The sequence below is a fragment of the Leuresthes tenuis genome, unplaced genomic scaffold, assembly GCF_036924035.1.
Source record: "Leuresthes tenuis unplaced genomic scaffold, fLeuTen1.0.hap1 SCAF_16, whole genome shotgun sequence".
Lineage (NCBI taxonomy): Eukaryota > Metazoa > Chordata > Actinopteri > Atheriniformes > Atherinopsidae > Leuresthes > Leuresthes tenuis.
Genome location: NW_027325370.1, coordinates 14,042,285 through 14,067,120, shown reverse-complemented (window position 1 = coordinate 14,067,120; position 24,836 = coordinate 14,042,285). Strand labels below are relative to the sequence as shown.

General features: G+C 41.5%; 1 protein-coding gene across 1 annotated transcript in view; it reads right to left on the bottom strand.

The window, feature by feature from the left end:
• Nucleotides 1–762: 762 nt before the first annotated feature.
• The window catches only part of cfap74 (cilia and flagella associated protein 74), a 45,896-nt gene continuing 21,822 nt past the window's right edge, over nucleotides 763–24,836 (bottom strand). The window contains exons 22-39 of the mRNA XM_072367035.1: nucleotides 22,328–22,456; nucleotides 15,674–15,761; nucleotides 12,128–12,301; nucleotides 11,686–11,819; nucleotides 11,330–11,606; nucleotides 9,878–10,018; nucleotides 9,591–9,724; nucleotides 9,084–9,218; nucleotides 7,333–7,442; nucleotides 7,185–7,240; nucleotides 6,257–6,376; nucleotides 5,891–6,046; nucleotides 5,542–5,680; nucleotides 3,878–4,032; nucleotides 3,565–3,697; nucleotides 2,422–2,555; nucleotides 2,045–2,179; nucleotides 763–940 (exon numbers count right to left, since the gene is read on the bottom strand). Coding sequence (XP_072223136.1) covers nucleotides 836–940; nucleotides 2,045–2,179; nucleotides 2,422–2,555; nucleotides 3,565–3,697; nucleotides 3,878–4,032; nucleotides 5,542–5,680; nucleotides 5,891–6,046; nucleotides 6,257–6,376; nucleotides 7,185–7,240; nucleotides 7,333–7,442; nucleotides 9,084–9,218; nucleotides 9,591–9,724; nucleotides 9,878–10,018; nucleotides 11,330–11,606; nucleotides 11,686–11,819; nucleotides 12,128–12,301; nucleotides 15,674–15,761; nucleotides 22,328–22,456 — 2,455 coding nt within the window. The 3' untranslated portion in view covers nucleotides 763–835. The remainder of the gene's footprint in view (nucleotides 941–2,044; nucleotides 2,180–2,421; nucleotides 2,556–3,564; nucleotides 3,698–3,877; nucleotides 4,033–5,541; nucleotides 5,681–5,890; nucleotides 6,047–6,256; nucleotides 6,377–7,184; nucleotides 7,241–7,332; nucleotides 7,443–9,083; nucleotides 9,219–9,590; nucleotides 9,725–9,877; nucleotides 10,019–11,329; nucleotides 11,607–11,685; nucleotides 11,820–12,127; nucleotides 12,302–15,673; nucleotides 15,762–22,327; nucleotides 22,457–24,836) is intronic.

Below are 24,836 nucleotides of genomic sequence, written 5' to 3'. Positions count from 1 at the left end.
TCCCCTGTACATGACTCATATCGACTTGTTTATTTTTTGTTAAGCCTCTCAAGCATTAAAAGGCACCAACTCAAGGAATGAATCAGTCTTGTGTCTCCACATAACAGCCAGCATAGCAAAGAGACATTTTTAAATGTTATCTTTGGGCACATTGTTAGTGTCAGCCTGTCACAGGCTTTTTTTGTTTTTAGTTACATCCCATAAATATGCCAAAGATAGCGTAGACTGACAGGCATAAAACCAACAAGGTGATTCTCTGAGAGTGATCAACTTTAAATGTGTTAATCACTGCAGGGCGTCCTTAAAGAAACTGAGAAAACTCCTCGACAAGTGGAGGACAAAAGAAGAAGTGTCAGGCCTACAAAAAAATATCTAGATCTATCAAGAGGTCTTAATAGTTTTGTCACGATTAAAGGGAAAATTAAGGTAGAGAAACACAGAGGCCCAGCTGACGTTAGGCTCATCTCATTTGTCTAATTTTGCCTCCTCGTCTCCTCCATCCTCTTGCCGGTGACCTTAAAATAGATCTCAAGATAAACATTTTGGAGGATGTCTCAACTTCTAAAATGCATCAGGAGGAAAGAGGACGTGCTGTGAGGTTACACTGGTGTATCCTTTGCAGGAGCTGTTTGACATTTGGAACCAAATATTTGGAGAGGAGCAAAAAATACACTTTGAGCGCTCTCAGAATGAAAAGACAAAACAAATCCAAAACATTCGTAGCTTTAGAAAAGAATTCATTTATTACTGTTGGCTCCAGATATGTCATGAGTGCGCTCTGTCCGTGGATGCGTAAGCAGACTTCACACACGCAAGCTTTCAGGAAGTGTCGAGGTCAGCCAGCAGTCGTAGAGACCAGAGCCATCAGGGTAACTCTGTAGATATTCTTCTCATCACCCTTTACAGTAAGAGGCACACACATCTGCAGCACTTCAAAGGGCTGAAACACACACACACATGCATGCAGTCAATAATTCTGTGCAGCGGGATCTTAAATAACTCAAGTAGTGCAGTTTAAGTAAACTAAGTAAGATAAAATAATAATAAAGATGATAATAACAATAATAATAAGAGTACAGGAACCTTGTGGAGGCCTTTACCGACTGGACCAAAAATAACCAATAAACTGGAGAGGTCGGCCAACATAGATACGGTATGCAGGAAGGGACTGAGACGGCTCAGGTCCTTCAATGTCTGCAGTGACACACTGTTCTATGCTGTTAGCTGGGGGAGCGGCACTACAGGCAGAAACTGCAGGCGCCTGGACAAACTGGTGAAAAAGGCTAGCTCTGTGATAGGCAGGGAGCTGGATCCTCTCAGAACTGTGGGAGAGCAGCGGATGAAGAGGAAGTTATATTTTTTGATGGTGAACATTAAACTTCCCTACTACAGCATCCCGGCAGGACAGAGGAGCAGCAGCAGCGAGAGGCTCATCTCACTGTGCTGCGGGACTGAGAGGTTCAGGAGGTCCTTTGTCCCCACAGCCACAAGGCTTTTTAACAGTGACCGCTGACATGTTCTTCTCACATTTATTTATTCATTTATTATTTTTTTATTCTATATATATATATTTTATTTGATATATATTATTCTAATATGCAATCATAGTAAATATTTCAATTGAGCTACATGACAATTTGAATTTCCCCCACGGGGAATGAATAAAGTATTTTTCTATTCTATTCTATTTCTATTCTAGAACTTCTCACCGATTTATTCTTGATGATGGTGTGGATGTACGACGCCGCTTCTGAGCCTACAGGGTCAGAGAGCAACAGTACAGTCTGACAAAATCGTTCCAGTTTGCTTCTGTCAGCCTGAAACTCTTCAGATGTGATGAGCTGTGGTTTTTGTCCACACGAACTCTCACAGACTTCCCTCACTGAGCTCTTTTGTCTTTATGTTGTTTCATTCCATTCATGTTGTTTCAGATATTTTTTTTCACTATTGCAGAGTTGGGACTGATTTACCCAGACATTTCCTCATTCCTCCTCAGCAGAAAATGTTTAGCTACTCCCATAACAGTGACACGTCTCTTTCTCACCTTGTACCCGCTGTGGGGAGTCCATGTGATGGTGATGGTGCGTGTGTGGCCTGCCTCCACGCTGCCTTTGATGGGCTCCACTACGAAGCCCTGTTGCTGCAGGGACGCCACGTTGTCCCAGTAAAACTCACCACTCTGGAAAACCACAGAAAAGTATTTTTAGTACAAAGAGACAAGTTCGTCTCTTCTGTCAGTGATAACAGCTCGATGGTGATGTTCCGAGTATTATGGTGGCACAGTGATGGTAAGTTCATCGCTGCTTTATAGACGTTGCTAATTTTCTTATCATGCAGTGTAGCTGATAACACGTGAAAGCAGTGAGTTATGTATCCAAGGAGACCGACTGCCTCTGCTGTGCTTCAGTGACGTTCCAGTACCTTCTTGCTTGTGTGAGTGGAGCGGATGCAGCCCACCTGCAGCTCCCTTACTGCAGGTGTGAGGACACCTGCGCTGAAGCTGGCCCGCAGGTTCACCAGCACCGGGATGCTTGGCCTCTCCAGCACCTCTGATTCTGCAAGAACGTGAGATTTAAGCCTGCTGACATCAACTCAGTGTATTGCCATAGCTCAATTACATCCTATCTAGCTTTTGGACCCACAAAATAAAACCATTTCCATCAGTTTCAGCTTTTATCTGAAAGCACCACAGTACAACTTTCACATTGATGGTACTTTTCTTTGAATCATTTCAGACATCCATTGGCTAACATTCTTTTTTTTTTTTAATTGTTTTTATTTATCAGTTTGATGTGGATTTTCTACATGCCAGCTTTTATAATCCTTCTGCATCTTATCAGGGCAGGTGACCCACCAACAGGTACCCGCATGGTTCTGCTTTTACTGCGCTGCATGTCTGCACACACACTCACATATTTTCAGCTCATTTGAGCCGCGCACATTTGCATCCTCAGCTACGCAGAAAAAATGTACTAGAATTAACTGTAAAGTCACATAACACACTGACAATAGCACAAGGTCATGCCAACCTAACACACAAACGCATCGCAAAAGTCTGCCATTTGATTTTTATCTCATCGACATATCAATGAAAACTGAGAGCTGGCAAGAATCAAATAAAAAATTGTGTGTCATGCATTTGAGAACAAATATCGATGATCTGACACACGTTACGGTACTTTTTCACTCTACATAAGGGAACTTATTTACACTCATGGATGTGAGTGATGAAATATGATCTGATTGCCGGTAACTTGCACATGGGCAGTCGGCATGCCACAATTAACATAAATTACTTCGCTGCATACTCTGCCCTTACTCGAATAAATCATGAAATGTGTCTTGAAGATATTAATCATCTTTATAGAGCTGCTCTAATAATTTCCTCTCCGACTGGAGCCTTAAGAGGATATGCCTGGACTCGATTCCATGGCTAATTTGAACAGATAAACTGTAAAACACTGATCTGTTCGTTGGCGAAAACGTATTCCATTTAAACGCATGGCGCCCATCACACCACATGTGGTGACCCTCACAGTGAGATGAAGACAGAGGCTTTGAGACCTGTGAGCTGAGGCTGACCGGTGGTGAACGATGGGAGGAGAGATTCAATGGGCACTGTCAGCAGGTCTCCTCCATAGAGATACATATTATGTGAAGAGGCCGCGCCCTTCAGATCCATCACACACACTTTGCTCTGGGAGACAGAAAGGGTGCCGGGTTAAGGTTGTTACATCATGAAGAGCAAAGTGAAGTGAGGACATACGGGATGCAGTGGGAACAAAGGGGTGATTAAGGACAAGGACAGGTTGAGTAAAGACATGCATTCAAGCCTTTAAGTACATTTCAGTGTGTGTGTGTGTGTGTGCCTGCTGACCTTATTCTTGAGCTCTATGGTGAGTTTGTCAGAGTAGCTGACAGACGGGTGATCAGGCTGAAAGGTGATGGTGATGTCTTGGCTCTGTCCAGGAGCAATGCAGCCCTCTGGTGGCGCTACGCTGAACACACTCAGCCCACTGTAGTTCTGGGCTCCTTTAAGCGTCAGATTAGAAGTAAACAATAGAAATGAATGCAAAAAAATAAATGTCATGTGTGTTTCCCTGAGCTTATCAGAAAAAATGAGGATAGACTGATAAAAACACAAGATAAATTAATCATTTGGAACACCCCTTGAAGAGATAAAATGCACTCAGAGTAAAGACATACAATCCCTGTGTATAAGAAATGTGATATAGTTCATCTATACCTGTTACAATATCCTGAAGTGACCAAAATCACTGCAAAATACTACAAAATAAAAGTTGAGGACATTATTAATTATTTGTAGGTGTGGCAGGATTAAATAGTATGGCCTCTGAGGTATGAAAGTAACACCGGTGGAATAATCATATACGTAACCGTGTGTGTACATCAAGAGCCTTAAAGAAGCAAACAAAAAACTCATGAGAGTCTTTCTTTATCCGTGGCCTGAGTTGATTTTGATCTTTCGTATGATTTAAGCATAAAACCATGTACAAGTATTCATCTATAAAGCTTTACTTTGATATAATGTTTTGCTAGTGATTTTGGTGCCAGTTCAGCAGGAGCACTCACAAAAGACTTAATTGGAGTATGTTGGTGAAGCTTTTATCAAAAAAATGTGAGAATTCATGACCAGAGCTGAGGTGTTACGTTTGGAAGTCATTTGTGAAAGTTGTGGTTTAGGGTTCAGACCATTTGTTTTGAATCGCAACTTTATATTTGAAGAATAACGTAGAATAACAATCTTGTCTGCCAACATGCTGAAGCTCAGTTGTGCAATTCCGAGCTCAAATTGCAAAGCAGGTGCCGTCCGTTTAAACTGATGTAAGAGTTTGACACAACAGGTCACGCAAAATTGCGTTACGCAAATTTCAAGTCTTACAAGCTGTTTAAAGAAGTGGTTTGTAGAATTTAGTCACATCTTTGAGCAGAGTTGTAGATAGTAACCAATTCAACAGCCTCAATGCCTCGCCCCTCCCCTCCCAAACATGTAAGCAGTAAAACTATGACAGTGGGATCTCTCAGTGGGATCAACGGTTATTTGTGTGCTTTGGACCACAGTAGAACAGGGCCCAGTTTTGTCCGAAGGTAGCAACGACGTGACAGTTCATCAATTTATTGTATTTTCATCATAATTTCCCTTTGGGATAATTCTTTTTCCATCTAATTAAATTCAAGCCAGTGTTTTTGTTTTACATCGCTCACATGTTAGGAAAAACCTAAATGCAAACCAGCTGTAATTATCGTAAGACTTATAGTTAAAACTTCAGAACATTAATATGAATAAACAATTTTTTAACATATAGTTCAAATCATTTTCGCACTCCCAGTATGAAACCATTCAGTGAGTTATTCCGTTCCGTTCATTTGATGTTTCTAACTATTTCCACATGCTGCGCCTTTAGTTTTCAGATAAAGTATTGAATTCTGGGTCAGAACAGCTAAAGCATGGACAGCGTTGAGAGCACTCCAGCATCCAAAGTTTTCAGAATAAGTCGTGATTCATTTGTTATATCTTACCCACAGTGGGCTGAACCTGAGAGCCTCTGTATCTGTCCAGCAGCAAAGCCACGCTCTCGACTCCGTCCTGATGCCTGGAAGGAGACTGACTGGCCAGCAGCGCCCTGAAACCCACGGCCACTGTTGAGCTGTTCTGTAACTGCAAGCAGAACAGGACCTATTGCCATTGCCAGAGCTGGCAGACATTAACAGTCAAAACACTCTTTCACATCTGGTTTAGATCGGTTTTAAAATGGACACAACTTAGACACAGACAAGCAGAAACCTTTCTGAACTAACAAGATATTTCCTCTTTCTTCAGGTTGTTCTTCTTGTGTTTTTTGCCTCTTTTGGCAAACTGTTGACTGACCTGAACACGTTGTGAGGTGGTCTCCTTCTCTAACACGTAGCCAAAGTCAAGGAGAGCTCCAGTGTGAGACAGGGTGACAGAGGGGACAACACCCTCCCCACGCACAGTCATTTCCAAGACCATTTTCTGGCATTGCACCTCCAATACGTCACAGTACTGAGAAGATGAAAGGCTGAATGGGTAAAATACTTCCAGGTATTCATAATGTTGTTAGTTACTAAATAACAGTTTGAGGGATTTGCCATTGGATTGCTTTCAAGCTGAAAGATATGATCACAGATCAGTGGTTAACATCGGCTTACTTCTCAAAATACGCTTTTAGTGTGTGACAACATAGAGAAGTTCTACTTTTAAGTGGTAACCCACCTTTTTATCAACAGTTGGACTAAAGGCCAGTACCAAAGTGTGTTTTTCTCCAGGTCGTATGCATCTGAGAGCATTGAGGAGACAGAAAGGACCGTGTATGTCCAACACCGATGACTTCAGCTAGCACGTGGTTAAAGAAAAGCAGCGGCAAACAGAGTAACTGTTCATCGTTTGTAGTGGCAGCAGGGATTCAGGGACATATTACTGTAATATTTGATTTCTGGACCTCAAAGTTACAGCTGTCAGGAGCTATGACTTCAGAGGCATCAGAGGCAATCATTGAGCGCTTTCACTGATATTAGCTTTTTGTAACATATTTACAATATGTTGATGAGAATGAGCTTTTTATGTCGTCAATGGAGAGTGAACAGTAGGGACAGATGGTAAATGTGGCGTAGGTCAGATAAGTAGCAACAAAACCAATGTGCTACCACCGCGGCCCATTTCCATCTCAGCTCAGAGAAGGTGAGCAGGATTTCAATTTCTGCGCTTCAAAGATTCAATACTTCAACGTGAAACAGTCTAAACCAGCGTCTGTCTTGAATGAAAGTATCTTCTTCCTCTGAAAAATCCACTCTTCACAACCTCGAAACAGATTTAACTTCAAGAGAGATTTCAGACATTTTACATAATGAACGCTTTATCTGTCGGGAGAACGTTTAATACAATTTAAGCTCATTCAGCAGTGTCAGTATTCAAAGTTTTAACAGTAAAAGTAGATTTGACTGAAGCAGAATAATATCTGCCTTCTGCAAGGGATCGACTAAAATAAAATGTGCACATTATCCATTTTTTAAAAACAATGTGTTGGGATACCTTGATAAATGTGATTCCATTAGGCAGGATTAATTTTAAGTTAAAAACACATTTGGTTCGCAGCATCATCAAACTGTAAAACTTTGATGAAAACAAGCTGGAGAAAGGATACGTCCAAAGATTCCTCTGAAATGTTCTGAACTGTAACCCTTTTAATCCGTCTTTCTCCTGCAAACAGAGGCATAAACACAACACGATATGTACGTAAAAAACATAGAAAGGTTAAATGATTGTGTGCGAGAACTTTAAAAATGACTTACCCACAACGACCTGATGGAAGTCTATGACGTTGTGGCCGTTGTTAGATATCACCACCAGAGGGGGCTGTACAGCAGGACATCGGAGCTTCAGGTAGAGCGTATCCATGGGGCTGAGGGTGGGAATGAAACGGCTTTAACTCATTGAAAGCAACAGTTTCCTGCTGACAGATACAGGCTGGTTTAATATGTATTTGATTAAAGTTTAGATTAAATGGTTTACAAGCTGTTTGCAGTATATTCCACTGAGCTTACACTGCAAACAAGTGAGCACAAAATGGATTTATTTAAGTTTGCCTTTGTATAATTAGAATTTGAAGAAAATATCCAAAGTCACTGAACAACAGCAACAACAACAACAACAAAAAAAAAGCTCTCAAGTTGTGAAATGAAAACACAAAATCATACCGTAGAGTATACAGATGTTCTGGTGCCATTTTGATGAAGTAAAATGCAAAAGCAAAGTTTTTACAGCATAGAAAAAAGAAGGGTGAGATTGTTGATAGTGATGAAGAAAGAAAAGCTACAGGATAAAGATCCAGAGATCTTGAAATCCCTGCTTCAACAATTTATAATGTTATCAAGAAATTTCACTGTCTGGGATGCTTCCAGGATGTTGAGCTGAGAAGAAACTCCATAGGGAGAAATCTGTGAGGGTTGATGGGACTTATGAAAAAAAGCAGCTTATAGGACGTTTTAAAGAGTTTCAGGCTGACTTCAGTATGGACAATATGGACTGATGTGGTGCATGAGCACATATGATTGCAACAAACTGCTGCCCAATTTGAGTCATGTGAATAGGCCAAAGTGAATTAAATCTATCCCAGACCTTTTCCTAACCATCACCTTAGTTCTTGCGCATGCAGAACTCAAACAAGACAAAATTAAGCCCAAAAAGCAAGCCAATACCCTGCATAGTACAGGTTCTATTGGCTGATGTAATCAAATGATCAATGAAATGGGTTACTCGGGTCAGAATGCTGGGTTGGAGTGAAACGATCCACAGCACACATCCAACAACACAAAGGAGTGATTGCAAAGGAAAAGATGGACCGTTTTAAACTGGGCAGTAATGATTCCTGAACTAAATCCCACTGAAAACTCTTGGAGGGGACTGACAAGTGTCATTGTAAAAAGGAGCTCGAATGCAGAAATTAAGAGCTTGAATGCACAGCGATGGAAGAGTTGCAGAAACTAACAGCAGGCGGGTGTAAAAAGCTTCTGAATGGCTGCGAGCAACATTTAATGGCTGTCGTTTTTCCCAGACACTCTGCTGTCTCTGGTGCCACACACCGCAGGTGGGGCACATTTCATTCATGAATATTGTTCTTGCACTTTGAAAGCCTTTCATTTTGTTGTCGTACAGAAGCCTTAGACATATAATCTTCATTTTCTGATCAAATAAATAGTTTTATATGCATTCATTTTTTCAACATATCTCACGTTACGCGCCAATAATACTGAAGGGAAACATATTACAGAAGCTTCCTGGTTTAAGTCTTAAAATCTGAAGAGTATTTGGTGTTGCCGAAGCAGATCCAAACGCGAATTAAAAGAGGATCATTTTCTGAAATCTTCATCTGCAGCGACTCTTTTCCAAACCTTTATGGATGGTAACCATGGTTACCAAGTGAACAAGACAGTACAGTCCGGGACTGAAACTTCACATCTGCGATGCTTTTCTTTTCCCTACAGTCTTCTATTGGTGTAAAAATCCATGTCTAAAGCTCAAATCTGACTGAAAGCTGCCTTACCTCCACGCCGCCTGAATCTGCCTGTGCATCTCTGGAGGGTCTCCATCTGACACGAAGCAGGGGATGGTGTACTCTCTGTAACGCTGGCTGCAGGAGCACAGCAAAGAGCTCTTTGCCTCCTCATAGTCCACTGACCTTCAACACAAAACACTCACTTTCAACAAGAAACGAATTATGCAAATGAAGAAACTCTTCATCATTTGGCAAGATTTGCCAGTTGATATTATATCATTTATGTTGGGATTGCAACAAATCAAAAGAAAATGGTAATACTAATGCCACATACTTTGTATGTGGTTATCATTAGATCTCAGATTTTTGCCCAAGTTATTAATTGGACAACTTTCTTAACAGAGGACACATTTGTTAGTGAATAATTAATTCTCTTTTTGCTGTAGTACTCTTAAATATGTAGCAACAGACTATTGATTAAAGAATATTTACTTCCTTGAGTTTGCAGTCCAGCAAAACTGGGAGTTTGATGACACTGAGTAAATAAAAATCTACCCTGGCTGTATCTCCACTGGATCGGATGATTCGACTGGTTTCTCTGTCTTTGGCTCTTCTGAAACCTTGGTGTTCTTTGGATTCACAGATGCCCTCTTCCCTTTACTGGGCTCCAGCGGCATCTCCTTTTTAGCCTTACAATGTATGAACATGTTGTAAGTTAAGACAAAGAAAGTGGCTACGGTCTGTAGAAACAGCGGCATTGTTCTTAAATAAAAAAAGAAAAATGGTAATGCTGCTGAGGAGTGGTTCTCAGGTCACTGGAGTGGGTGGGTGTGCACTTGTACCTCCTGTTTCGCCTGTCTGTTTCGCTCCAGCTCCTTCTCCTTCTCACGGAGCAGCTTGGCTCGGTGGAGGCGACGTAGTGCCTCCTCTTTGATCTCATGTTCCGAAAGTCTGGGTCTGAACATCACCTGGACCAGACATTTCTGGGAACGGGGAGATGGTAACATATACCGAGTTCAATTTAAAGTTTTAAATGTTAAAATTGGATATGACTGAGTGTCTCTTTCAAATCACAGCATCTTTAACACCCCGACAGTTATTAATTTAAATCTCTTCTTCGTTATAGGAAGTGGAGGTTTAAATTAGTTGTGGGAGGTATCCGGCTTTGGGGTTTCTCTTGGGTGGAACATTTCAAGTGGACTGATGATAATCCCTCTGTTTTCGATTTGCAGACTATTTACTGGATTGCTCCCATTGGGCCTCTCTTTAATTGCAGAAAAAAAAACTAATGTGAAATTAATTAATTGTTTTTATGGGCAGAGTCTGGAGGAAAGTGTCAAATTAAACTCTCACCACCCGTAACACTAAACTTTGCTGGTTGTAAACATTTCTAAATATTAGAATTATGCTGCATACAATAAAATAAAAAGACTTTCTTTTGTTGCTGTTGTTTTGTAAAGTGCCTTGGAAATAGTGCAGGAAAAAGAAGTGTTTCTCCACTTCCATTAGGTGTCCAGTAGGGTGCCTCATTACACCAGAAGAAGCATCTGCCGTGAGCCACAGCAGCTATGATGGCTTTTTGCCTCACTGTAACTGTATTTAGCTGCACTCTGGCTTCATTTTTCTCAGAATTTCTCTGTAGTCATTATGCCCTCGCTGCAGTTTATATCTATACATTTTTTTGCCCTAGGTTTGGTTTTCTTGTAAAATACCCAACGCAACCTCACAATCTAAAGAAAATCTGAAGAAGATAGATTACCCAAAGCAGGGGGCTCAGCTGGTGTTTAGAAACAGTTTAGAACTGCGCTTTTTTAAAGCTGAAAAAAATAAACACAGTTGGGAAGAAGTGGTCTAAATCAATGCGGCAGGCGCTCACAAATTATTAAATTCAGCCTCTCTTATGGAGCCTTTCCAGTTGGGTTTCAGAGTAGGAGAGAGGAGCAGATCACAATCTTAAGTAATGGCCAGCAGTCCAGCTTTTCCTAGAATTTCCAACTGCATGTCATGGTCTTCATCAGCTGATGGAGGTTGAAGACCCCACCACTTGCACTTAAAAAGCTCTGGAATATAGTTGAAATTTGATGTGGAAAAACAGACTTTGCCTGCAAGTTAGAAATTTGTCCCCAATCCTGATTATGTCATCACTTATTTCCAGTCAAAGCCTCTCCAGAGACACAGAACATGCAGTTGCTTCAGTCTGCATGTGATTTTACACACAAACTGCATTTTGTGTGTAAAATCAATCAAGTCCATCTTAAACCTCAGTGTAAACATCAGACAGATTTCTACCTCACCTCTCCGGGGAGAAGGCGTCCTGCAGAGGGAGTGATGCTGATGTCCGATGCTTCTGGTAGAGTGAAGCAGAACAACCGGGGAACCACAGGAGTCGTGTCGCCTTTGCCCACTGGACTGACTATTTGTTTGGACTGGTTACGGTTGGTTTGACGGTGGATCAGGTGAAATACGGCCGCGGACTGGTCTCCTATTGCTGTGGCCCCAAACTCAACCAGAGAATGGGAGAGCTCCAGCGGCGGTTGGACACCCACTGCTCGGCAAGTCAGCAGAAAGTCTCTGATGACGAACGGACAACAAATTATTCATTTGTAAATGAAGTCCGTTCGTTCAATCTGTGAGGGCTTATAAAATGAACCTGTTTATTCCAGACTTGCAGCAGAGTTGGAATTGGTACTCTTTGGCTGTTTTGGCACTGAAAATCAGATCGATCTCCAGGGTCTCTTGTGGGAGCAGAGAACCAAAGCCATCATTAGGCTGGACCTCAACAAACTGCGGGTTGAGACAAATAACACATTTAAACAAAGTCGCGTTGCTCGAACTGAAGATTTTCATGAAATCAAATCCAGATTTTGAAGTGCCATCCATTCCCCAACAAACACTTTTTTAACACAGCAGCTTTTTTTTGGTTGTGGAGGACTCACATAAGACGCAATTAACCTCACTGATAGCAGTTTCTCTGATTAATGTCCAAGTAGTGTTACACCTCGCACTCCAATAGCTCCGTTAAATAACTGGTTCTGCAAATGGCACAAATTCCAATTGATGAGGACAGCAATGATCAGTTTTGTTCATAGTACCTCTGGGACACCCAAGAAGCCAAAGTCTTGAGGCAGGAGGGACAAATTGGTGAGGCGAACACTGCTCCTCACCGACTGGTAGGTGGAACAGCAGCCGAAGTCCACCTCAGTCTGGCTGAACTGCAGGTCTGAGGAGGTCACAATCGCCTGGACAGTGAAATGGGCAGACTGCACCTGAACACAAGAAATTTATTAAAAAAAATGTGTCCGACTGATCATTTTCAGGTAAGGAAAGATCTGGTTTCTCATACATAGTTACTCACTTCCTAACAGAGTGCAATAGAGCAGATTAGAGTAGATCAATGGAGTGTATCTCCATCATGAGAACACTGTCCATAGTGAAAAGACACAAACTCACTCAAACTTTTTCCAAGTCTTAATCATACACTTTTCTACTCACACATTCAAAGAATATGGAGGGAAACATGCATTACAGACAAGGGTTTCTTTTAACTGATCTGATCTTACCAATGTGAATATACACACTTATCCACCAAATTCCTGAATAACTTTAGTCTTTCTGGACTAAATGGAGCGAAGCTTTCATGAGTAAAGTCATCACTCATCACTGGGCACCCAGGAGATGTGAGTGTGTGCAATCCAACCAAGAGCTCTGGCTCAAAGTGAATTGTAGTAACTGAAATATCTCTATTTACCAGGGACACCCCCTCTCATCCCCTGGCTGGTGTTCCTCAATATTTTTCTTATTTTCAACAAATCTCATGAAAATCCAACAATGTATTATATCTCTCTTTACCATCTGAGGTCCCTATGCAGTCTGTATTACTCATCTCCAACTCCCCCGGGTTCTCCTGTATATATACATTCTAAAAAAATACTTCAGAAGCATATTTATTCTTTACATCGGCAGGGGAATTCAGGGTTTAGAGCAGATATTTCTCGAGCAGGAGTAAAACAGTGCGTTTGGTGGAGACCATCTAAAGCAGGGGATTAAAACACGCTTCGTGCTTTAGTGTTTATTTATGGCAGCAGATCATGTGTTTGGGACAAACTGCCACCGTGGAGCATATCGGCGTGACTTTCATTGTTTTTAATCAATGATGGAGCTCTACAGCACAGAAGTGATCAATTTACTGTTTTTTTTTTTTTTCCAGAAGGGTTTGTTAACAGAAAGAAAAACATTCAATACTGCAAGCTTTACCCTTTCTTACTTCTTCATGTGTGGTGAAATGAAAGAAAAATGAGTTAGCCTCATGAGTTTGTGATCAGATTTTTTTTTCCTCCTCTGAGATGACGTCTTCTCGAGTCGTGTCAGCGTTCAGCGGATGACCTTGTCTCTGCGTCCATGCTTTCCCGGCTGCTGTGGTGTCTGGTGATCATACTGGGTGTGTGTGAGTGTTTTCATGGTTTAATGCCAGGAGCTTAGGGCCTGGGGCTGGGGGAAACAGCTTTGGTGCTTCACGGGAGCATCCTGGTCTTTGGCTCCACGTCAGAGCCACACACCTCAGTCCTCTCCTCCACTTGTCCTGGTAGAGACATGGATAAGTGACTGGCCGTTTGAGGGAAAGGAAGGTGACAATTTGGCAGAAGGATGGACCAGATTTAGATTTCCTGAAAAAGAGTTCTGGCAAAAATGAAGCACAGATGTCTGAGCAGCTCCTGTGTGTGTGTGTGTGTGTGTGTGTGTGTGTGTGTGTTTTTTTTTTTAATAAAAAGCTGCTGCGTCCATATTTAAAAATTATTAGTTGGAACTCAAGAATAGAAGATTTAGATTTGAGCCTCTGGCGAGGGTTGAATTGCAAAGTGTGTCCTTGTAAATGTTTGAGCAGGGAAGTTGATGAACAGATGGTGGATAATTAAAAAGAGAAACCTCAGCACTTGACCCCGACAGTGAGGGGATCCGGTGGCTGTGCTGTGGGGGACATTTCGCCGGTATGGTTTGGATCCACTTGTCCCCTAAGAGAAAAGGGTCACTGCAAATCAGAATAAAGTGCTTTGAGTGATCACCTTTATCCAATGATGGGACATTTTTAACCTGAAGGGAGCGGTTTTGTCCAAGATGACGGCACCATCAGCCATAGTACAAAGTTAGTGTGTGTGTGTGTGTGTGTGTGATCAAATCATCAAATGAGAGACTTTCTTGTATGAATTGCATAGTATATAGAACACATTTCACTGTTTCTATCATTGTCTTATCTAAACAAATTCAGAAATGTAACTTGTGAGTATAAAACACTATGATTTAATATTGAGCTAAGTTTATTTTAGTCACATTTGATGCCACAATCGCTCTGTTATTCAGACAAAAACAAATTCAAAATGTGAGTCTTCCAGTTATAACTTTGGACTTGAAGCATCCCATCTGTGCTTGTAAACAACAAAGTATAAAAAAAAAATAGTGAAAAACTCAGACACATCTATCCGTTCGCCCGTCCAAACTTTGACTGTAAGTTCAGGTCCAAGTGATGAAAAAGAAAAGCAAACAGCAGCAGCAGCAGCAGCAGCAGCAGCGAACCCTTCTCACTTTCTACAAAGGCTGGGAAATAGTGACGTGCTCAAGTCTGAACATGATAAGCGACACGATGCCACCACCACATCTGACACTGTACGACAGAACTAGTGAGGCCGAGAGAATCAGTCACAGAAATTTAAGTTTGTATCAAAGTCTGACTTGTGAATGTAGCGTTGCTATAATGCGGCGGAAAGTTAACTCAATACTGACTTGTATGATTTAGGTCGACACACGGTAACGTGCGGGAACACGAATCTTCTGGACCCGAGTCTGAGCCTTTCAGCTGAGGTTAAAACTATTTCCCACATTTAAGGAACAAATTCATCCTTAAGAAGAAGCAGTGATTACTTTATTTGAACAAATATCCTTTTATTTGTTTTAAATGAGCTTGTATTTGTTCATGTGTTCTTGGTAGCCAAATTTTCATTACAAATCAAAATATCAACACACTTATTCAATCTTTTCTTTTAAACTATATGTATTTTACTCAATTAATAGAGATAGTTATACAGCTGTTTTTACGCAGTCACCATGATGATAATACTACTGGGCCGCTCAAATGAGTCACTTTTTTTATTTCAGATTTGAACACATAACTTTTATTTTTACAGCTTTGTTTTCTTAACACCTCTACCAGGTTTACGAAGCAAACTAAACACTCTGATTTGCACCTCTCGCATGCTTCTTCTCTGTTGCAGAGATGGCTGTGGCTCATAAACAAAACATCACAGAAGCATAAAGCACCTTTACATTATTAGATTGCAGTAAAAGAGGAACATGCACACATTAAGGTCCCTGCAGGCCCATTTTGAGCCACTGAAGGCGTTCTCAGTAAAACAATATGGGCTAACATTTATGCTTGGCTTATTTGGGCCCATAGAGTAACTGGGCCTGGAGGGCGGGAGATAATTTTAGCTTGTTAGCAGCGAAATAGGTTGCAACCTTCAGTGGCTCTGCCTCTGCGTGGGACAAAGTAGGACACAAGCACAGCAGTGCACGGCAGCCACGCTGTCTTCAAGGCCACAGGAGTGTTTACTGTAAAGTATGCACTGTAGAAAACTTACAATACCAACCTGGCCTGCTACTTGCACTTTCATAGGAACCTCCAGGACTCCTGTGTCACTGTCAAAAAACTTCTCAGCATGTTTGGATAGTGAACGCCTACGAGAGAGCAAACAGGGAGAAACAGTGTGAGGACACAGAGTCCTTTTTTAAGAAAAACAGCTTCATCCTCACACTCAGAAGCATTAAGGATTGAAAACAAACACACATCTGCGACGAGTATTTTAGCAGTCGCAGTTCATTTCCTTTTTTTTTGATTGTCCCACGACAGATCTGGACATTCGAAAGCTACGAGCTGCTTTTGAGCTTTCTAATGAAAGACGAAGACTCAGACCCTGAAGACCTATTACTTTACTTTAACCCACGACTGTAGGATTGGCTCACCAGAGAAAGCAGAGGAGAGATAAAGAGTGCGCCTCCACACTACTGTAGGTTGTAGCCATGGTGATGAGAGACGTAAGTATGATTCAAAGAGGGCCAGTAGTCATGCACAGGCTTATGTAAAACTCCAGTCCCTCAGTATCAGTGCTGAGAGCTGTTCTCATGATAACGTATACACTGGATCTATGTGTGTATGTATGATTCATTATCGCCTTAACAGTGGTCATAATTCAAATACAGTTTGTGCCACCGACCACCTCTCACATCCTCCTCTTTTCTTCCATACTGGTTCCTGCTTTTTTTTTTTTCCATTTCTTCCTCACCCGTCAGCTGTCTTCTCTGTTTTTCCCTCGTTACGCTCTTAATGCTCGTTGAAGGCTTGAGAGCTAATGCTGTAAATGTCAGTGGTTTAAAGGCTTTCCTCATGCAGTGTGCGTGTTTTTAAGGCACAACAACCAAGTCTTGCCTTCTCACAGATCTGTCAACTTTGGGCTTCACATTTCACAGAAATCCAACATGCTGCCCTACGAACCCACCCCTAATGAATCAAAGCCAGAAAGGCCTCTTTTTCCACCAGTCAAAAGTTAAATCTCTGCAATTACAAAGTCTTTTTTATTTTATTCTCCTGTCGTGGCTTGACCAATGAGCGCAGAGGGTGTATTTAAGGAAGCACTCCCGTTCTGTCTACTAATAGAATCGCTGCTGGAGCGTCACTCTTGAATTAGCTTGGCAGGGCAGAGTGGAAAAGCCTGGTGGGGTGTCACCAGGCCCATATGTTCAGGAGAATATGTGGACGGATGGTGCTTCAGATCTGTCAGTGTCCTGCACAGATTTACTGGTGCACTCTCCTTCTTGATAGCCAGATTATCCACATTAACTCTCCTTTTTAGTCGTTAGTGCTGCTGCTTAGATTAGTGGAGGACACAAGAAGATTGAAACAGTTGTCTGAACTTCATCTCAGGTGCAGTTCACCTAAAATATCTGAACTAATTAGGATGGATGTAACCTATTTGAAGCTTTCTCATGCACCTCCTTAAAAAAATCCATGCAAGAAAGATAGAAAAACTAAAAGCATGCATTGTATTTTGTCTGAATAGTGCCTCTTTTCTTTTATCCAATGGGAAAAGAACATAATATTCTTTTAAAACGTGGAGTCTTGCTTGGACTTCATTTCACCATTTAAAAAGGTGATTATAAAAAGGATTTAAAAAAAGAAAACAGATTAAGAGGCTTTAGGATTTTTCACATTGGTAAAAATGACAGAAAATGGTAAAAATAGTAAAAACCATTCGAAAGCAAACCGGCGATCATTTTGTTCGTTTTGCTTTCATACAACTTCCTGTACCATCGGAGCGTCAGATACTGACATGAGCAGTGTGCAAGCAGTAAAAAGCACCGGCGGAGCTGCTCAGCGTAATCTGTAGCAAATCATCCCCGTAATCTCCCTTTTAGCAACCGGAACTGCCGGGGTTGGACCCACCACATGCTCCTCAGAGATTACATCTAAAACCGCTCAGACAAGAAATCCTATTCAAATGATCCTGTCATCAGGTTAACACTGACACAAATTAAATAGATAAAAAAAGGGGGAATTGCAGGACCAAGCGAGCCAGATCACATGCCAACAGAAATATAGCACACATGCTAATAGATACAATCTGGCTTGGCTGTTTCCCCAATTTGGAAAATTGTTAGTGGGAACATGATCCTCCTGCATGGTCAGTTACTGAAAACTGCACAAACTGTGGATGCCACCAAAGGAATGTTCAAGCCGTTTATGATCTACAAAGTGTATATCTATGAAAAATATGAACTTTACCACACAACTACGGATTTTATACCAGCATAGAGAAAAATCTAGAATACATTTTAAAAAAATGCTGAGAGTATGACAGCATGACACTGAATGGCGGTTAAATCTGGTTGTGTCCTCCCTTAAAATGAGCAAGATTCCTCCGAGCTGAACAGGATTACAAATATGTGGGCCATTACTCCTGATGTTGTAGCGACAGAATTATGTAGCACACAGAACAATGCTGTGGATGTGTGAGGGAGAAGTGTGGGCTGGATGGTGACAAATAAAAGTGGAGGAAGACAGGCAGAAGAGGGATGAAGCAAGAGAAAGCTGCCGAGCGATGTGGGCAGGTTGAGCCCGATCCTTCAGAGCAGGAAGCAAGGACGCGCTCACCCTCTCCCAAAAGCCTGAGGAGGGAAGGCAGGACGCAAACACCTGTGCGAAGAATGAAAGCTATGAGTCATTTTAGAATCCAGATTTAACAGTGTACGATCGTGTGCGTGCATGTGACAGTGAGTGAAAGCAGTGCAGATAATGAGGATTTGGAAAACCAATCACGGGCTCCGGCTGGGAGAATTGGCAGTGCCATTTTAAATGACACACCACCACCGAATAAAACAAAAGCAAACCTAGCAGCGATCAACAGATTGGAAGGGCTGATCCAACCATGACAGAGATGACACATACAAGGACACAGCTTGCTGTGGTGATGGAAACAAACTTATCTATTCCCACTCTGAACTGGGATGATAGTCTTTAGGAAACATAAATAATCATTTTTTTTCCTTTTTTTCCTTCAACTTTTCTGTTTATTTGTCTGATAACACTGAATTCCCCTGACCCCAGTTTATTGTTTACTCAGTGTTATCACTACTGCCAAATCAGGTCCACAACCCAGAGGTTCATTTAATGTAATTTACAGTCAATTTTCCTCGAACCCTCAAAGACGTTAACCTTTTTAAAAAAAAACACAGATGTCAGCTGAAACTGAACTGTGTTGCTTTGATTTGTAGGACGTCGATCAAATCTAAAAAGTCATCAGTTATATTTGTCTGAAGTCGCAACTAATCTTTTTACAGCCCGGTTGACACAGTTCACCTTAAAGTGATGAAGTATGTGGCCTGAGGCAATGTGCAAGCTGTGATCAATAAGAAATCTGATGATGTTGAGTTCTATCTTCCAAAAGCCTAAAATCATTTGTAGCCACACCAAATGTCAAATTCTAGCATTTTTTTTTTAAATTCAGTGAATATACAGTGAATTTGCTATAATAATGCACTGTATTTAAAATGTTAATAATAGATTTAGTTACGGCATTTTGATTTTTTTTTTCTTTTACTGAAATTGTTCAAACCTTTTCTCAAAGATACATTGCGAGGCTATCATAGACATCAAGATAATCTTATGATGGATAAAAAATAATTGCCTCTTCCACGTCTCTTCAGGATTTTCCACTGCTCTTCTTTGGCAACACTCTCCGGGTCCTTGAGGTTTGAAGAAAACCTTGCTGCCACAGATTCAGGTCTGTAATCTGGCTGGGCCACTTCAAAGGGCTGATATTTTTCTTGTTCCCTCTTCTTGACCGCTTTAGCTGTATGTTTCGGCTCATTGTCTTGCTGGAAGGTGCAGCCAGAGGCCAAGCTTCTCTGCAGACTGCCTGATGTTCTGAGCCAGAATCTTTACACGAATCGTCTTTTCCAAAGATTTCACAGGATAAAAAGTTGTGTGCACAGAGATGTGGAGGAGGGAGAAATACTCAACGACAAAGACACCCTTGCTATAGTAGAGCATGGTGACGGGAATGTGATCCTTTGTTGTTTACCGTTTTTACAGGCATTGACAAGAAAGTACACACTTCATGAGAAAAGAGAACTCAACTGTATATGACTTAAATGTTGCCTTACTGATGTCACAACTCATACTTTGCTAGATTTCTTTGTTGACTTAAAAAGAGCTTCTGTGCACCAGCTTCAATCTGAAGAACAGATCCTTTACAGGCAAAGGAAATGCTACACAATAAAAACTCAATTTAGAACAGCAGCTCGGGCGCTGTTAAAATGATCCTGCCTTCAAAGTACCAGCAGTTATTAATCCCCTAAAATCTCTTCTGTGTTCGGAAAAAGTATACCTTTCAAAGTTTTGGCCACAAAAAAACCTCCGATGGCTTTAAAACGGCTTGGGTAAAACTCTAAACCTTTTTCCTCAATCGTTTAATGAAGATCTATGAATATGCAAGGCTGGCCCGGCCCACAGCTGAAAATGCTTTCCCTCCACGATGGTATGTTCTAATACTGGGGTAGTTCAGCTGTAGAAGTTTGAACCAGTGATTCTTAAGAAGAGGGAACTAATTATACCAGGTCTGAGTGGAAGTCTAAGAGTGCTAATTAACAGTATTAGAAATGCAATATGCTCATAGCTCTCAGTGCAAGGACATGGGGACGTGGCCAGCTGAGGGCCTACTGCAGCCGCCATGACCCAAGCCATCCTCTGGCTGCAGCCCTGTGTCGACAGCAGCTCCACCAGTAGCTGGCAGCCTCCAGCCCAGTGTACTGAGAGACTTAGCGCACGAGTGATGGAATTATCAACAAGAGCGGGACAGATTTGTGATTATTGGTTTAAGTGAATTATCCTGGCAGTTTTGGGGTTGAATTTGCAAAGCTGCTGGCTGAAAATCAAGCCTGCAGACTGTCCTGTGGTGTTGTTCATCATGCTCTACAATGTCTCCAAATAAAGTGAATCCAGTTCTGCTAAAGTATAATGTTTGGGTAAAATATGAAGGTTTAAAGGAATCTGGTTTTGTGCCACACAGCCCCAAAACTCATGTCAAGTTTGCCATCCTCTCAACAAGCGTAAAGCACATCAAGTAGCTTCTCCACCGAGCTGTTGTCAACTTCTCCATTTGATCAGTTCCTCACAGCACACGGAAATCAGCTGTAAGAAATGAGAATGGGTTTCTCCATCTTCTACGTGGAACGAACAGGATGTTTGGATGTCTCTCTTTTCTGAGACTGAAAGCGCTTCTCTTTCGACTCCAAGCAGAAATCTGCAGCCACAGCACTGATGGCCCCCTGATAGCTCATAAAAAGTCTGGTAAAATATCAAAAAACATCTTATAGATATGTTTGCATGTTTAAAATTGGATTCTTATTGGAAAGGGACTTTAACTAAGTGAATTTAATATTTAATATGTGATACAACTGGTGACAACAAGTTGCAATGAACTGGAATTCATCTAAAACACTGACTGTGTTACCAGTGACAGCACAGGAAACTAGGTCTGGTGTCTAAGGTTATGTAAGCAATAAAAGGGCCAGCATGAAAACAGTAATGGATGCAGAGAGGGAGGAGAGCAGTCTGATAATAACACAGAGAGGCAGAATGAATGCAGCATTAGAGGAGAAGTGAAGGAGCAGAGATAGATGGAGAAACCCAAAGTGAAAAAAGTATAGTTGAGCTCAGAGGTGAGAAGCCAAGAAAAAGAGAAGTATGTGAGAGAGAGAGTGGGAGAGGACAGCAGAGAAGTGAAAGAAACCCAGAGAGAAAACGTGTGATACAGGGTGAGAAGGGAGGGGGTGGAAGCTGTAGCTGTGTTAGTGCCTGTGAACGATGCACCATCTCTGCAGCGGCACGAGAAAAGCTGCACTCTAATCCTCGCATTAAAACCTCTGCTGATTCAGTACGGCAGATTACTGACATTTTTGTGCTTTCCTCTAATGTCCCTCCACTGTCCGAAGACAAGTGCAACGCCCCGAACATTTGTATTAATGCGTAAAGAAAATGCACTCCTCCTTTTCCCACATACATCATCCCAGCTATCAACACACAAAGCTGCTGAACTGTGATTTGGGAAAAAAAAAAAAGAAGGGTGAGCAGGAGAATACTAGTGCCCACGCAGAGGTTTTACATACTGCACGCCTCTCATATTCGCCCTGGGGGTCCCCTGTCCGCTCTCCGTGGCATTCAAACTGCAGTTCATCTCCTGCCTCTCTGTCTAAATATAGAGCCTGAAATGCTGTTGAAATAATTACCAGGTACTTCAAAGTCATTAGACACCATTGTCAGAAGCGTTCATGTACCTGTGCTCTGAGTGCAGGTGTGTTGAAGCAACTCTTATACCCACCGGCTGCTGACTGGATACAAAAGGTTGCTTTTTTTGTAACTTTGGGGAAGCTATCATACAACCATCACACCCAGCACGACTAAATTAAAACAAGACTTCGGCCACTATTTTATTGGTAATAGTTTGAGAGAACAGCAACATTTGCAACAAAGTTTGACAAACGGTGGCCAGATTATCGCCTTTATCTAAAAGTAGAGAGTTTTACTTCTTCCTGAGCCTGAGAGCTGACTGCACCGTCTCTTTTGGAGTGAAACGATTTGCACTTTCAGTGAAGGTCAACAGAATCTTAACAAGCTCTGTTTACAATAAGATTATCAATGCTCCAGCGATTCCATTATCATTGCATCCTCAGTGTGTGTCCTTCCTTACCTTGGCATGAACTTCAGTTGGGCATTAAAGCTCGATTGAGCCCGGATGAAGCCGGTCTTTGGTCGAATCTCCATGTGTTTCCTCATCTCTGGGCATACCTCAAAGGTCAGTTTCAAAGCTGCGTTGGCTCTGTTTTGCAAAAGGGTAAAGTTTCATTTGCAAAATACAAACATGCACATAAAGAATTAATCCAGGACAGTCAATGCAGTTTTAGATCATGTAAAACTAAAATGGAATTAATTAAATCAAAATAATTTGTTACACTGACAGTAATAATAATACTGATATTCATAATATGCAAGTGGCACTGATATTTATCAGTAAAAAAGATAACAACAAAAACTACGTAACGCAGGCATTTTAATTATAGTACATCCAACGACAGAAGTACTACTGCCACTGGATTCGGCAACAACGGATAAAAGACTTTTGTTTGAGTGACATCATTATAACGTTTTAACCTCAAGTCCACATCATTAAAGTGTCCTAATTTCCAGGAGCTCAAACAGATGTTTGAGTCTGTGTCTGCACGCCTCAGTTATAGCTGAAGCTTGTGATATAAATGGCTCTTCACTTCGGGAATTCCCAGAGACATCCAACCACATCCAAGCCCACACCTTTAAAAACCTATTAAAAGACAAGCTGGAAAGAACTGTTTACTGAAGGTGAGATGCCGTATGATGACATTTAGTTGTGCTCACTTCTATCTTCAAAGACAAACAGATGCAATACGATCTCAGTATTGCATCAAGAGACGGCCACAGACCGAGGGACCCTGCTTTTACTTTTTAAACCCTCTCTACATCGAAATGCCCCATTTTAAAGTGAGGTCAACCAGATGGTTGCTTCCCTGCGGCAAGGACTCAAAGGGACACTTGGGGGATGAATGATAACATTAAAATCTGTCTTGGAAGAATACTCATGGATACATAATCATATGGGGCATTTAGGCATTTTAATTAGCAGGAGCATGACGCTGATCCTGTAGTTTTTACTGGTGGATATTTTCTGAACCAACGTTTTGTCATTTAAAGGTGTGTTTGCAGCATTGTGGAGCTGATCGCACAGGACTAATCGTCTGATTTCTTAAAGTTAAAGATAAGATTCAAACAAAAACAAGCCACAGACGCCACGTAACACTACCGGCCAAAACGCATAGACCCTTTCTGTCTTCGGCTGTTTTTCATAGTTGAGATTCAGCCATTTAGTTGAAAAGAAGAAAACTATTAATGCTGCAGCACACAATGACATTTTGGATAATAAGAGTCTTAAAAATGTAGGCAAAAGTTTAAAGGAGTCTCTGTTTCAACCTTGCAAAAGCCCAGGAACAAAGCAAGGTCCATGGTAACATGGTTGCCCCACTTTAGTGTGAAAAATCTACCCCCACCAGCAGTTAAACACACACATCAGTGGTTGACCACGATAATATTCTTTCGTCGTTCTCCTGCAGTCAAGTAAAAGGGACAAAAAAAAGCCCTCCAAGAATGGATGTGACCTCTGGTTTTAACAATACTGAAAAAACTGTGTGGAAGAAATGCTGATGGCAAAAGCTTTAATGTTTCCTCTGAGCTTTAAGTTTTACAGCCTCATTCATGAGCTGCCTCTTAAATCACAGCACGCAATTTCACACTAAATGAACATCAACGGACCTTTTCTGAGGCTGGCTTACCTGTCCGGCTTCCAAGTCGGCGGGGTTCTCAAAACAAGGAACAGAAACTATGACGTCAATAAAAAAGCAAGTATGGGTCCAGCTCAAATGGACGGTGGGGCCCACAGCACACTCACAGCAACCACCACAGCAGCAAAAGACAATGCTGGGGTGACATTTGGAGGGATCTGATGTGTAATAATTCACCAGGATCACATCCTCTCCTCCATTGGATAGCTCCAAGGCCGTGTTTCACACGCTCTTCTTATCATCTCTCATGTTCTTTGTAATACGAACAGAAAAAAGCAAAATTGTAAACTTCATTAATATCTTCTTTTCTGACCTCCTCTGTGCGGCTTAATTAATCTTATAAAGAACCCCTGATTAAATGTTCTGTTTCAGAATATCTTTGTAAGCAATCCAAACCCATTTTGGGACCCGGGTGCAGCGGTAGTATGCGGCACATGCTTGGTGTCACAGTTCCTATAGTCGTTCTTCTTCGTGTGAACGCAACTTCAGGCAGTTTACACCACAAACATTCAGCTAGCTGGAAAACTCTGCTTCCATGTTCCTTTCTTTGTCCATGATTCTCATATTTCCTTAAAGTCCTAAAATCAGCGCAAAATGCCAGAACGAGAAAAAAAAAATCTAACTTTAGAAGAACAAATGCCACAAAGAGCTTCTTTTGACTTTAGGCAAATGGTTCGACGAGACTGTTTCTCCAACATGAATAATGTAACTGTAATACAAACAGATTGCGAAAGGCACAAAAAAGATTCCCCGTGAAATGAAAGTTTCTTTGGAAATCCCAAAGTTGGATCTGGAAAAACTTTTCCACTGACATCGATTGGGGATGGCAGT